This window comes from Suillus subaureus, assembly GCF_016647635.1.
Source record: "Suillus subaureus strain MN1 chromosome Unknown BJ212scaffold_1, whole genome shotgun sequence".
Classification (NCBI taxonomy): Eukaryota; Fungi; Basidiomycota; class Agaricomycetes; order Boletales; family Suillaceae; genus Suillus; species Suillus subaureus.
The window spans coordinates 1790928-1805165 of NW_024538557.1; the positions used below are offsets into that span (position 1 = coordinate 1790928).

Genomic DNA, 14238 nt, shown 5'->3' on the forward strand with positions numbered 1-14238 from the left:
CATTGATGCTCTACCTCAACTCTGTCCGCCCATCACCTTTCCCGTCCGCTGCCCACCTGGTAATAATCACTGTGATGTCTTCCTTGCAATAAGCAGATCCTGCCTTTCTTGCCAGCTTCTCTCTGTCCATCGGCAATTGGCGTCTTTCTTGATTGTGCAGGCCGCGGCGCTGCTATTCCTCTTTCGATCTGCTGCAGCGACCCGAACGGAAACTCGGGCAAGCCAATGGTAAAGGTAGTGCTCACCGTGTGGTTGATTGATATTAGATTAACAGTCTATAATGACATATTGATGCATCAAATATCTGCTGTACGAGTGGGCCTGCCGTGTCCCAGACTTTGTCTCAAACCGGCCATTTCAGAGATGTCCTCCAGTCACAGCACCTTGACTCGGAAGTTCCTGCCGGGTTTGCCATGTCGTTCCAAGACCTATTGCGCCTCTGCAGGAAGTCACCAAGGTGACGTCAACATCCTGCTAACCTTCATCCCGCTGCTAATACAATACTTGGTGCAGATTTAGTTCAAGATCTCATCCGTCATCTTGTCAACGTCTTTATTCTCGCTGTTTCATGCAAACCTCCGCGAGATTCCGTCAGAGGGAAATCGGCGCCACTGGTTGCGACGATGATCGATCATGTACCGGCCAAGTATAACCCGGAGACTCTTACGAAGTGTATGCGCCACTGGCAGTGGCAGCAATCCACGAACCACTGCTACTGCTACATCTAGTCCTGCCCCGAGTTGGAAAACCTCTACTAATATCATTTAATGTTGTCTAATTAGCATTTTTAGGAGATTGGATGGATTATGTTACCCACGCGATAATTGTCGATAGTTCCAAAGCTCTTTAGAGGTTTAGTTCTAGATACTGATTGGTAGAGTTTCACGATGGTCGCCAATCTATATTAGTCAGAATCCAGTATTGTACCAATATTTGTTTAAAATGCGCATACCTGAGTCAATCCTCTCCCCAAGCTAGTATTCGTAGCCTGTCTCGTCCAGATACACGCCAGACGTCACCCACATCTACCAACGCCAGTAGAAGAGCAGTTTTATTCGTCTATAGTTCAAGGCGATAATTGTGTTACAGCCATCCATACGTAGTATTTATACACAAACCAACCAGCGTAGGAATGCAGATATGTAGAATTGGAGAATGAAAAAAAATGAATAGCAATATTTCCTGCACTGGCCCTCTGAAACCACCGCAACTTCACCTAGGCGCTTGCCCAAAGGGGGGAAAAGTAAGTAAGGAGCGTGACATTGAAAGAAGCGCGACGAGGGGTATCATCGGAAAGGAATGGGTTGTGATTGTCTGGCAAATAACCTGGCGCATGGCGTGGCAGAAGAATAGATAGACAACAGAAAGGAATAATTTCATTCGATATGCAACAAAGCAGGTCGTGAGCGGGGTCGTGAGTGTGCTTTTAATTGAAGGTGCCCATGCTGGACGGCGGTGTTTGCTGGTATACTTGGTACATATATGCCTGGTAGAGGTGCTGGGGAACATTCTGAGTATTGAAGCTTGGCTGACCCATGTTAAGGATGCCACCAGGTGCGAGATTGGGAGATTGATTGCTATATGGGATGGCAGAAACGGGGGTGGGAGTCATGGAAGGAGCAATTGAGGGAAGTCCGCCATTACGACGAATAGAAGAGGTGCGAGGACTGCTCATGTCCGGAGAGCGAAGGGCAAAGGGATTGAAAGGATCCGAGGAGGGCGAGAACGCAGAAGGTGGCTGAGAAATACGGCCGCGTGGCGCAGGAGCTTGACCATATGCAGGATCAATGTGTAGTTGCGGGGGCCCAGACTGGGGGTTCTGCCCACCCATCTGCAACGCAGCCATCATCGAAGCTAAACCCTGATCATTCGAAGGGTAGCCAGACGGTAGGCCAGGCACTCCATAGTGATTCTGGTTCTGACCCTTCTTGCCAGGCGGACCATTAGTGGTGTACGTGGGCTGGTAGTTTGGGATGGGAAGACCAACTTCTTCAATCAGCCGACGATAAGCCTGAGTAGCGATAACCTTGAGCTCGATTAATACCCGCTTAGTGGCCTCGATATAAGTTGGCTTGTCAATAGGGTCGATGAACGGGCTAGTCAAGATCTTATGCACAACCGCCACACCGTTCACTTGGTCGCCCAACACGTCAGTAAGAACATGGTCCCCAGGAGACGAGAACAACGCCTGGACGATTTGACGAGAGGCTTCAAACTCAATCTTCTGATTGACAATCCTGAGAACGGTTAAAGATGCCAATTTGTGCGTGCACAGATGCGATAGGTGAGGCGTGAAGCGAGGCGCGAGAAGGTTGTACCGCGAAGGGAAAGAAGACGTGTCAAGCAACCATGTCAGCAGCAGTGCGCCGTTAGGGTTCGTCGCCAGAGGGATAGAGTTCAAGATCACGGCAGTAGCAATACGGCGTTGCTGGCTCAGCGTGATATGTGGGCTCTCGAGACACGCTCTCATGCTGCGTGCACCGAAGCGGCCTTGTGCGATCTCCCACATACGATCGACCATAGCGTCGAAGATGAAATCATTGGCAGGAGCCCCAAAACGCAGACAACACCTAATGATCGCTCAGCAATCGATGACACGGGCAAAGAAGCATGGATGCACTTACTGAACCACATAGTTACCAAACTGATCAAGCAGCAAAGGCGGAGCATATGCCCTCAAGTTTTGCACGATGAGCCCGACCTCCTCGGGAGTCTGAACACACTCAATGATCTTCTGTGCAGCCCAAGTACCGTTCTTGTGGATGCCAATCATTGCCAAATGAGGCGTGATTCTCTCCAGCATGGCAAACCGCGGCACAGGAGAGCACTTTTCAAACAGCTTTTGTACGACCTGCAGCATACCCAGGTGAGCCACGGCAACCGGACTCGGCGTGGGGATACCCACCGTGTTGCCCAGCCAGTCCGAGGCCAAGTCGACAATCTCGCCATCCAAAAAGTCACCAGCAACTTGATCAGTTTCCTCCACCGTCATCGTACCAGAATCCAGCCTCTTCCGGAGTTCGCGCAATTTTGAAGCATCCCAACGCCTGTTGTTAGGTCTCTCAGAGACGAGTGGAATCGTCGTGTAGTACATCGTCGGGGGGCGGAACTCTACGAACGCCGTGTCAGAGGCCCCCTGAAATCAGCCACCGAATCAGACGTACCAGACAATGACTGAATATCAAAATCAGCATCAGGGCTACCAGCCGTCAACTCCTTCATGATCATCTGCTGCTCCGTGACTGATGGCAACCATCCAGCAGGCTTCGACAAACCGTCAGAAACATACGCGATATTGTGCATGCCAGAGCCAATCATGCTAAGCAAGAGATTCGAGCGGTAGTTCTCCACCTGACCACCAAGCACTTGCTGGTCTGCTGGGATAGTGGACGCACCCTTCACGCTGCGAAGAGCGTGGATAGTGGCCCCAACGCTCAAATCACCAATACCTTGCACTGCAACGCTGGGACTTTCATCCTGCGTGCCGTTGCCTTCCTGACCATTCTTGACAGGGACCTTGGCAAAGCCAATACGGATAGCACCAACGTCGCTACCAAGGACATCACGACCATTCAAGGCTTTCCTGGCGCGCACAGCGTCATCAAGACGTTCAAAGTTGACTGCACAGAGGGTTAACATCAGAACACCCCACAACACTCAGCACTCACTGAATCCACAATTTTTATGCGTCAACACCCTCGCAGATTCGATAGGTCCATAAGGACTGAAAACGCTCAAGATCGTCGCAGGTGTTGTAGTGCTTGGAATAGACCCAATCCATAGCGCACGAGTAGGTGTAGACTGCAGCTGCGCATCCAATCCTCCAAGGCCAGGGCTGTTGGCCTTACTTAAACCACTGGGAGACGTGGCGCCAGAACTCGTAACAGTCGTGCCCTTAGCAGGGGCAACAGGAGCACTGTCCGCCTTCCCAAAGCCAATGCGTACGGTCTGCCCGTTCGGCATACCGATATTCCCGCCTAGACGATTGAGTACATCGTCCTTGGCTCGAATAGCGTCCGCTTGATCAACAAAATTAACGAAACCGCACTCCTGGAACCAATCAACACATCAGCACCTCTTCATCCAATCAATCTCAATCACGTACCTTCTCCGGCAAAAGCCTTAAACTCTCAATAGCACCATACGGCGCAAACACATGAATAAGCTGCTCGCTTGTGACAGCACTATCCAAATTCCCAATCCATAACGACCGCGTAGGAGTTTGGATCTGCGAGTTATTATTCACCTCGGTCTTGGGAGACACAGCCCTTCCCTGCGAATTGGGCGCAGCGAGGTACGACGACGCACGACTCAACTCGCTATTAGGGAAATGCACCGTCGGCGAAGACGTCCCCCGCGCACCCGACATCTTCACATCGCTCTTCAAAATCCCAGTCGGATTAGACAGATTCGCAAGACTCCCGCTCGCAGCTGCGAGATCGTTGAGATAGGGAGATTGGGCTTCACTGGTCGTAGCGCGGCGCTGAAGGGTACGAATGGGATCATCGAGCGTTCCTACGGAGATTGCTCTGGGCCGGGATGAGAGCGCACTTGCAGCCGTTAAATGGTCGCCCTGCTTGAACCCCTTTGCCACGTATGACGAGTGGAAGAGGCTAGCGTCTGACATGGAGCCATCGTACAGACCCAATCGTTGACGGTCGTACGGCTGATTGTCATGCGCATCAAAGTACTCCTCTTCCTCCTCTGCATTAGGGGTGGCGAGGAGAGACGAAGCACCAGACGAGCGCGTACGATACGGGTTTGAAACCGTACTCGCCCTCAAGCGCGGTGGATTAGCCAGGTTTCCAGCGATAGCAGCTTGAGCTTGGGTCCGTAGCTCAGATATAGTAGCAGCGGGTGGCGGTCGGTGACTGTCAGTCCAAGCCAAGATAATCCAAGGTATGAACGTCAAAATCATCGACCGAGTCTGCGGAGGTAACGGAGCGTAACTCATCCAGAACAGGAAAGTTGGACCCTGATCCATTAGCAGAGGATAACCATGACGATGAGAATATAGACGGGCCGAATGCATTGGAAAGACCGGCTGAGGGTAACGTTAACGAACCTGACCTCAAGCGACTGTTACGCTCGGAACCGACTGACGTAGGAGCTGCCTGTGGGGCCGCTACAGTAGTGGTATGCCGGATGGTAGAGCGAGAGGGAACGAGGATGCTAGGAGGCGTGTTGGCGGCCTGCCTCTGCTGCAACTGTTCGGCAAACGATTCCGTTGAGGGAGTAGCACTACTCAGGGTATTAGATGCAGCAGCGAAACGCTGCGCAGCGAGATGGACATCAGAAGGCAGAGTTCCGGCTCGGGCTCTCCTAAAACCCGGTGGATAATTAGAAGCGGACGTTGTAGAATCATCACTGGGGGAAGCGACGGTGGTGGTGAAGTCGTTTGGGGGAGAACCGCTCGGAGGAAGAGCGCGCAGCGCAGGTGGCCTATATCTAGCACCGTTCAGCCGTTCTTCCGCCTGGATCTCCCGTGCCCTGTTCACGAGCGTGGTAAACGAAGCAGATCGGCTAAAAAAAAGCCAGGAAAAATAAGACGTACCTCTTTGCATATGCAGCAGAAGGGGCTGGGGGAGGGGTCTTTCCCGAGGAGACTCGTGAATAGGAGCCATTGTTGTCAGAGGCAGATAAAGACATTATAGCTAGGCTTATTTTGGTGGAATTAGGATTAGCGTTGGGTGGATGGGATGATTAACGGACGACGAGTCCGTTGTTTTTGTCGTGCAAATGATAAGACTTGATGCCCAAGCTGGACCTATGATTGAGATGTGAGCCTAGACGAGCAGGGTCGTTTCGTTCGTTTTCACGGTGGCAGTCGCGAAGCGAGTCGAGACGTGAAATTAGCCTATCACAAAAAAAAAGGAACGGAATAGAAAAAGCCAAAAAAGAGTTAAAGCAAGGATATTGGATTGGACAGTCAGTCCAGAGAGGATGTACTTTAGAAAGCCTGGCGACTGGGACCAGGAAAATATGCAAGTACTAAGTAAGATGCTACAAATTCGCTGGTTGGGAGAAACTTGGAAAGAAATCCCACTCTAGGTTTTCACACTCCGCTATTCTTCCCAAGCGCCATCATGAACTTACGAATAATTTCTTTGTGTTACGCCCAAGATTCTTGTTCGTCCACCGCATCAGACACACTAGTTTCATAAATTTTCGAGAACTGCCAGTCACTGCCTCATCAAGCGCAGCATTTCTATCCAAAGGACACTGATTGGTGATTAATTGATTGATCATCATTCGTTTAAACGCTTCCTCATTACTGCACTGGTGCGTGCAACAAGCGAGTAAACTATGAGTGGGGGCTGTGAGCTATAACATACAAACGAAAGCCAGAGGATGAATGTGTATGCTGCAATCGACACATGCTCGCAAAAATGCAAAAGTAGGTAAAAGGCGAGCAAAGGGTTGACTGGGGAACCTAGAATACTTGGCGCATCTCTGCGCAAAGAGGTATATGGGTCAATATCTGATACAGCTCTAACGAACGAAGCTAGCAAAAAAAAAGCAACAAAAAAATCAGTTCAGAACGAAAAACTGCAAGCAAGCAGTCAAGCAAAAGAGAGGGGCTTGAGACCTGAGAAACCCTGCAGTAATGAGGAGTCGAACAAATGCAGTTTGAATGCCGGACGAGTAATGCACCGAAAGTTGATGGAGTAGCGAACACAATGGAGTTTCGGACCGTCGATGGAGTGGCGGACCGTCAATGGTGGCAGACCAGATCAAACCTCACGCATGTCTCGGCCCCCTCATCCGGGGCCGCACACCACGCGTGCGAGCAACAGCATCCGCGACCCGTTTCGACCGCCTCAACGAACGGCCATCTTTCAAACTTCTTGGCTCCTCTTCCATGATCTCCACATCCACATCCCCGTCTGCGTCTGCGTCCGTGTATTTATCGCATTGGTTGTCCGCGTTGTGATCACGTTCGCCGTCCACATCTTGATCTCGTTCACCTGCGTCTTGATCCCGACCATCCATACAGACATCATCCTCGCCCCCCTCCTTCTCCTCCCAATCAGGACACACGCACAACACACGGAACATTTCTGCCTCCGTAGGACTCAGCGGCGGCTCTCCGCTTCCAGTCCCATGTCCATTTCCGAGATCGGCGCTTCCTGGTCCAAAATCGGTGCGTCCAACCCCGAGACCGGTACTTCCACTTCCAACGCCAAGACCGGTGTGTTCGCTCCCCAAACTAGCGCGCGCACTCCCAAAGTCAACACCGCTCCCAAAATCAATCCCACTACCCAAACAAGCACTCCCATTTCCAGAACTAGCACTCGGTCCTAACCCCGACGCAAGCACTGCCAGCGCAATATCAAATGCAGGAAGTACAGGCTCTGCTTCGACTTCTGCTTCTGGCTCGGTGTCTTCGGGAAGACTCCATACTTCGTGGGCTTTTGCTATAGATGTGAGAAGTGCGGGACTGGTGGACGTGGACAATGAGGATGGCGGTAGCGACGAGGATGGATGTGAATGTAGCTCCAAAGACGAGGAACGTGGATGCAACTCCGAAGAAGACGGCGGGGCGTACGATTCGGCCCTTAACGGGGGCGAAGTCGACTGAGGTGGAGATAACACAGACGACGCCCGTACCGACACCAACGACGAGGGAGCCGACGAGCCTTGACTACCCACAACCTTCCCACGCTCAAAACACACCCCAAACTGTCCCAACATCCTCCCGGGTTTACTCGCCCTCCAGAAATCCCTCAAGGCACTCGGGAACCGCATCACAAGCTCATCGCTCAGGAACACCTCCACGCTTATTCTTAGCGTTTCATCTTGAGAGCAAGGTCGTTCTGCACGTTGGGCACCCGCCTGAACACTCGTCCTCAAAAACTCCCTCGCACAATCCAACGATACCCATACCCCTGTCACAGCCGAATTCGGATGCTCAAACCGCACAGCGCTCGGTGGAAGAACCGGGACCGCAGCGGCACAAGGTGATGACGATGGTGAAAACGCAGCAAGCAACGGCGTAAGGTTCACGAAATCCGTGTCTAGCCTCCTCAGAAGTGTCCGCGTCGTGTGAGGTGCGCGAAGAGGCAGCGTAGTTTGGTACACCGGTATTCCTGGGACTCGGTTAATGGCTGATACAGACCACCAAAGAGAAGAAATGGGACGAGATAAGATGCGGCGTACCTTCGACTTGCGTAGCGCTAACAGGTGGATCGCACGGCACACACGTGTGGACTACTACTACTTGGTCTTTGCATTCGGGGAGAGACTCTGGATCGGCCATTTGGCAGTCTTTACTGGATGATGAGGAAGCACCAGGTGCGGGTGATGCGAATCGTGTCCGTCGAGATCCCCTTTCCCACTCTAGCTCGAGCTCAGCGATGTGGACACTATCAGGACCAAGTAGTTCTGCATCTTGCCAGTCCAGCACGCTGTTCTTGCGTTCCAGAGACGGTTTCTTTACATGCGTGGGCCGAGGAGGGGAACTATTGACCCTCGGTGACGCAGACAGTGCCGACGAATAATGGAACGTAAACCCCGTGCTCGAACCCGGGGACGTTGGAGAAGGGGTGAGTGGTGACATAGGAGAGAGCGGGAACACACTCCACGGTACACTCGTAGGCGACAATGACAATCCATTCAGCGCCTCTGATGCATCTTCCTTCTTAATTTCAACATCCCCACACGCACCCGCCCAGCCGCTATCAAACTCCCACTCCCACATCTCAAGTTCCTCCACTTTGACCTCTGGAGTAACCGTATGGCGACTTTCATTTTCCCGCACCACCGAAGCGAACCCAGACTCCGGGCATGAATATGACCGCGCACGATTAAGATCCAGGTCCTCCCAGGCATCTAGCATATCTCTCACGTTTTGACTTGTGTCAATGCTATTATCTTCTGCTTCGTCTTCTACTTTCACGCTCACACCTCGAGATTCCTCTTCATCGCTTGAGAAATCAAAATCGATATCCTCCTCGTGGTCAGAATCTGGCGGAGGTGATGCGCTTCCTCTGGATTGGTCGATGGGCGGCGGGGGAAATATGTATTGGAGGGAGGGAGGGGATACGGGGGTGTAACATGGGACTGCGATTGATCTGCGAGGGTAAGGTGGGAGGCACGATGGTTCTGGACTGGGCTCTGCTGGGGACATGTCAACATCCTCGTCAGAGGATGTATCATGGGAGAGATCGATGATGTCTGTGGAATCTGTAGCAGTGGGAGAGGGACGGAGACGTAGGGTAAGTTTGACTTTTGGAGGTCTTTCAGGTTCGTCTTCTTCTTCATCAGAAGAACTGGAGGCACTCTCTGCATAACCGCTATCTACAGGACTTGAGCTGGGCGATAGACTGGCCCTCTCTGAGAGTCTGTCAGTGGCGCGACAGCGTCTTGAGATGAGTCTTTTGCGTTTCTCTCCGCACTTTTCCATTGGATCGTGAGATTGTTTTCGAGGCTTTGTATTTGAAGTGGAAGCGGGGTAATTTGAAAGAAGAATACCAGCACGAGAGAAAGGACAGGATACGCCACTAGCTTTTGAAAGATACCATACGATTGTGCCACGACGAAAGTTTGTGTGGCGACCAGGAGGGATGTTCTGATTTGAACACGTGGAGTCGAGTGGCTGCCTTTGTAGGGGTGCGCCTCCTACACGAGAATGAAGTGCAGGGACGAGATCGTCGTCAACGGGTGTGCCAGAGAGGGTGTGACGAAGAAGAAGAGGGTGATCCTGTTGAGCCTCGCATCGAGAGAGATGATTTCGGATGTAAGTAGTTATTGCTTGCGACGCAGCAGAAACACTAGGGTAATTGTGAGTAGGGTGAAGAGAGAGAGGAGAGGAGAGCATACTTCTGACACACGAGGCCGAAGTTTAAAGTCATTTCCGCAAGGTCCTTGATCGTCATGGCACGATTGTCCTAGAAACACACGCGTGAAGGTATGGATAGGAACGAGGAAAAGGGACTGACCACGCTGAGGAAGCAACGTCCGATAGCATGAAATACTTTACTAGTGGCGTCTTCAGGGTGTAGCATGACATTTGGTAGTGGAAATATTGGGAAGTGAGACTGATTTGGAGATGGTTCTGCTGTTGTTGGATGTGGTACAGGTTTTATACGCCTTGGTTGGGGTGATTGACGAAGACGAGCGCTTGGTTTAAGGATTGAATTGTTCCTTATTCTTGTACCGTAATTGTGTGAATGTGAAGTATCAGACATTATAAAGCATTAGTTGTTGAATTCGTTAAGTCGACCAGCGAAGAAGGGGCCTTAGTGAGTAAGTGAATGGATGGGTGGTGGTGGTAAGAGGAAGAGAGGCGTTACAGACCAAAAAAACTAGATTACTGCGTATCCCCCCGATCAAAATAACGTAAACCCCTTTTTGATTATGTAAATAAGTAACTCAACTTTAATTTCACACACAACGTGAATTGCTCCGTCTAATGCCGTCATAGAGAAAACTAATTTAATATTCCCTTTGTCACGTCCCTATTGTGTCTCACCCACGTTGTCCCTCAACCTTATCCTTCTCTCTTTTCGCTTCAAGTGGTAACCACGACATCCACTATTTGCACGACTCACCCCTTGCAGACTCACACCCATCTTACCATTCTCACAGCACCAGTATTAAATTTGGCACGTTCAGTCATATCCTCCGTGTCAAGCAAAATCTTAGTTTGGTGAACCGTGAGCGCGTTGATACTTGATGGTAGCACGTTGGATTTGATCATAGCGCGTGCAGTGAAATATCTACTGCATTCGTCTCGTCCTCTTACGACCCCACTTGGCGTGCTGCGATCTCGGTAATCTCCTGAGTGATGCGGATGGGATTGCCAAGCCGTACTACGCCCGTGCGTCACTCTTGAGGCGAATTTGCGCAATTAATGACGCCGTTCACAATGCCAGGTCATGATTCGGGGCAGAGGCTGTGTAACAGTACTGCGGCGGCTGCCTAGAGCGGATCGTCACTCGCTTAATATGTAGACCTTGTTAAACTTCTGCAGGGGTATGAAAGAATGCAACTCTTGAGGATCCGGAAAGAGAGATCGATACTCATATGAGTTAGTCTCCCAATAGAAGCAAGTCGTCGATCGACGATGATAGAAGGAATGACTGTCTTCTCGCCTGCATACAGGAGACTAGACGAATTCTCCATATAGAAGTAGAACCTAGAACTTATAAGATCAATAGTAGCACATTCTTCGCCCGGACGACCCTTTTGGAATGATGGTAAAAGCTCACTTAATCGCAGTACTCGGCTGTAAATACTCGACATGATAACTGAAACTGCATCAAAGTCTATGCGCCACTGATGTCCCTGGATGCTCATTAAAGGGTAGGCGTCTTTCAGCGGACCGCGGGTCTTCACCCGAACAAAAACAAAACTCAACTATGAATCGGTCGTGCAAAGACGGTCAAAGGCTGTGGACTAGTTATACTAACTGCTGCCCGGTAGGTCGGATAGATTGCAACTATAAAAGACATAGAACGCACGTGCCGCAGTATTTGGATTCTCACGAAAGGCCATTCGAGCAGAGATCAAAATGAAAGCGCAAAGCTAAAAAAAAATCACGAGTCATTCTGGATGTGTACGATACATCCCATTCGAAATAACGGCGAAGTCGCTCGCGGAAAAACGTAGCAAGTTGTGAGAATCCACCGGAATCTACTCACGTGCAATTTTTTCGGGCGACGAGCGAAACTGGTAAAAAGAATGAAACAAATTCAACGCTACCAAGAAATTAGAACACTACTGAGATATGTTCGTTGTTATGAATCCGCCCGCATGCTTCAGTACTTTCCCCAGATTACACGACGGAACTCAAAAATATCCCATGTACGGGTCGTAGCCCATTTGGTCCTGAGCAGGTGACCCTTCCGTTAGCTAATAGCAAATGGAACAATGATCAAAGAACGAACCTTGAATTCGCCTGTGTCAGAGCTGGTTTGACGCCGAGGTTTGGTTATCATTGGTCTCAGGGCAGGTGTAGATGACTCACTCAAAAAACAGGACCATGTAATAGTGATCATCCAGAGTGAAGTTGAACGCTTTTTGACCTTCTACCGCAGGAGGCGTGGGACGTCCGAGCATCAAGCCACACAGAATACTTATACCCTAGAGAATCAAAGTCAAATCAATCTTCTGCGAGAAAAGATGGATCGCTCGCATCTGCTTTGACATAATCACTGCCCGTTGTAGCGACAGCCAGCTTTGAATGCTGGACACGGCCAAAGTACATCGTCAGCTACCCGATGGTTAACCGGCATTGGAACAAAATGGTGAACCTGTGGCAGAATGGTCAGAGTCGTAGATGCCCTGGCGATAAGGGCGCTTCGGCATGTCTTTCCAAATCTGAGTGAAGAATCCGCGCGGAAAGATGAGATACCTGCCATTTCCGATTGTCAGCGATTGCTGACAGCGTAACAGGTTTGGTGGTGAAAAGTGATGCTTACTCTCCTTCAACTTGATAGGTATGAGTATAGAAGTCTCGGTAGCTATACAGTTTCTGCCATATAGCAGTCCGGATTTCTGCCCCAGAGCGACTGACTCGTTTAATGGACCACTCTGTGCGGAATTCTGTCTGGACCGAGGTCCCCAGTATGATCGACGCAGAACTGGCAGTATTCAAAACAATCAGCAGCCACTACAGCAGGATTCATTAGCTTACTCGTCCCGAATCCCGACCAACGCTATGTGAAGGGTATTTTTCATAAGAATCACATGACAAAATCGTTGAGTTGGACACACCACTAGAATTCGGATCCTTGATACTGCAGGCCATGACATGAGCCCCATATTATGCGAACACCGAACGAATATACTGACGTGCATCGATAGTAGCCATCCCAGGCTATTGTCCAGTGTTCAGTTGCGTTCGGCTTTCGGTCAACAGTGACAATGTTACTTCCATTGAATGGGGTCATATACTTTCCACTCGCAAGGTTTCGGATGGTATACGTATCGATCGGCTCGCCAGCTGCCTCGACGAGCCAAAGGCGGGTGAACACACCACGGTCCAATTGTGTCATTCCACGTGTCCATATTGTATTCATGTACTGTGATATTACCTACACCATAGAGAAAGAGGATCATTAGAAGCAGCTTTGACGGCTGTCCGAGTCTGAAATGAAGGTGCTCACTATTGTAATCCTCTTTCGAGAAGCCCACAGCCATGTGAACAAGCCAGCCAAGTGTCGGGTAAAGGGACACGCTTACCGGCGAGAACAAAGTCGCGGTATAGTATGGATCGCTTTGCACCCCAAAAAAGCACATGTATCTGAAAAAGATCTGCACGGCGATGACAATTAATAGGGATAAAGGTCATATAGGTCAATGAGCATACAAACACCAGGAATGAAAGGCGGCATGCTGTAAATGAGGCGCAGTGGGGATGTGCGGGTGTCATCTTTCAGGGTTATATAGCCCTCAAGAATAAGGTGATCATCCAGCATAACTAATCAGTGGAAGAGCCGAATGTGGCACACTCTAGGAGCGCTGACTCGGAGTAGCTTGAATCAATCATGACTCAGTCAAATACATACGTGGTTGCGCCCTGTATATCTTTGGAATGTTCCTATCACCTGAGATACGATGATTGCGGGGACCTTATGTCTTTGGAAAGTTCCTATCACCGATCCGTTGATTAAGTCAGTTCCGGAGTTTTTCTCAGTTGAGCCTCCTCGGACAAGATTACAAAGAACGCAGAGGCCCAGTCTAAGTACTACAGAAGAATTTTGGCGGTGTTAGTATTAACAGACCAGTTGGCCAGGTTGGACTCGACGACGGGAATAAGAATGTCTCTGGTCTGGTCGAAATCTATGATGACAACAAGCATTGAAGCATACCAACACCACGAAGGCAATGACGTTGTGGCTGAGGTGCAGTGAGGAAGTGCGGATGTCGTCGTTCAGAGTGGTGTACCAGGTCTGACGCAGGTCATCGGGAGTGCCAAGAGTACTGGTGAAGTGACAGGAGTCCCGGCTGGATGTGTTCAAGTTGTAGTCAGTCCTCGATAGATAGACTCGGAGCCGCAACCTCCCGCTATATAGAGGTTTGGGCTTGGGTTTCCCTTTGCAGGACTCCCCAGTACACTGGCCTATCAAGAAGAACGCAAAGGAGTTGCAATCCAGGAATTAAAGAATACCTCAGTGTGCAATCGGTCTGCAAGGTGACACGTCACTAGCAAATGCATTTCATTGACAAGGTGATTGCTCGGAATGAAGAATAAGCATCAAGACCACGATTACCATATGGGTGAGAGATGAG

General features: G+C 50.3%; 3 protein-coding genes across 3 annotated transcripts; all 3 read right to left on the reverse strand.

Moving 5' to 3' along the window:
• Positions 1-1426: 1426 nt before the first annotated feature.
• Positions 1427-5649, reverse strand: BJ212DRAFT_1443457 (uncharacterized protein; the record flags this gene model as incomplete). Its single annotated transcript, XM_041337830.1, has 9 exons — positions 1427-2570; positions 2625-2851; positions 2906-3111; positions 3165-3620; positions 3669-4050; positions 4106-4315; positions 4376-4837; positions 4908-5490; positions 5555-5649. 9 exons carry the CDS (start codon positions 5647-5649, stop codon positions 1427-1429), a joined length of 3765 nt encoding a protein of 1254 aa, XP_041200240.1.
• A 1092-nt stretch (positions 5650-6741) lies between these two features.
• On the reverse strand, positions 6742-10190 carry BJ212DRAFT_1474546 (uncharacterized protein; the record flags this gene model as incomplete). The annotated part of the gene is made up of 4 exons (XM_041339107.1): positions 6742-8108; positions 8161-9773; positions 9823-9890; positions 9942-10190. The coding sequence occupies 4 exons, from the start codon at positions 10188-10190 to the stop codon at positions 6742-6744; spliced, it is 3297 nt and encodes a 1098-aa protein (XP_041200241.1).
• Positions 10191-12228: 2038 nt separating this feature from the next.
• BJ212DRAFT_1474547 (uncharacterized protein) lies at positions 12229-13001 on the reverse strand (the record flags this gene model as incomplete). The annotated part of the gene is made up of 5 exons (XM_041339108.1): positions 12229-12358; positions 12426-12587; positions 12641-12662; positions 12721-12743; positions 12799-13001. The coding sequence occupies 5 exons, from the start codon at positions 12999-13001 to the stop codon at positions 12229-12231; spliced, it is 540 nt and encodes a 179-aa protein (XP_041200242.1).
• Positions 13002-14238: the final 1237 nt, after the last annotated feature.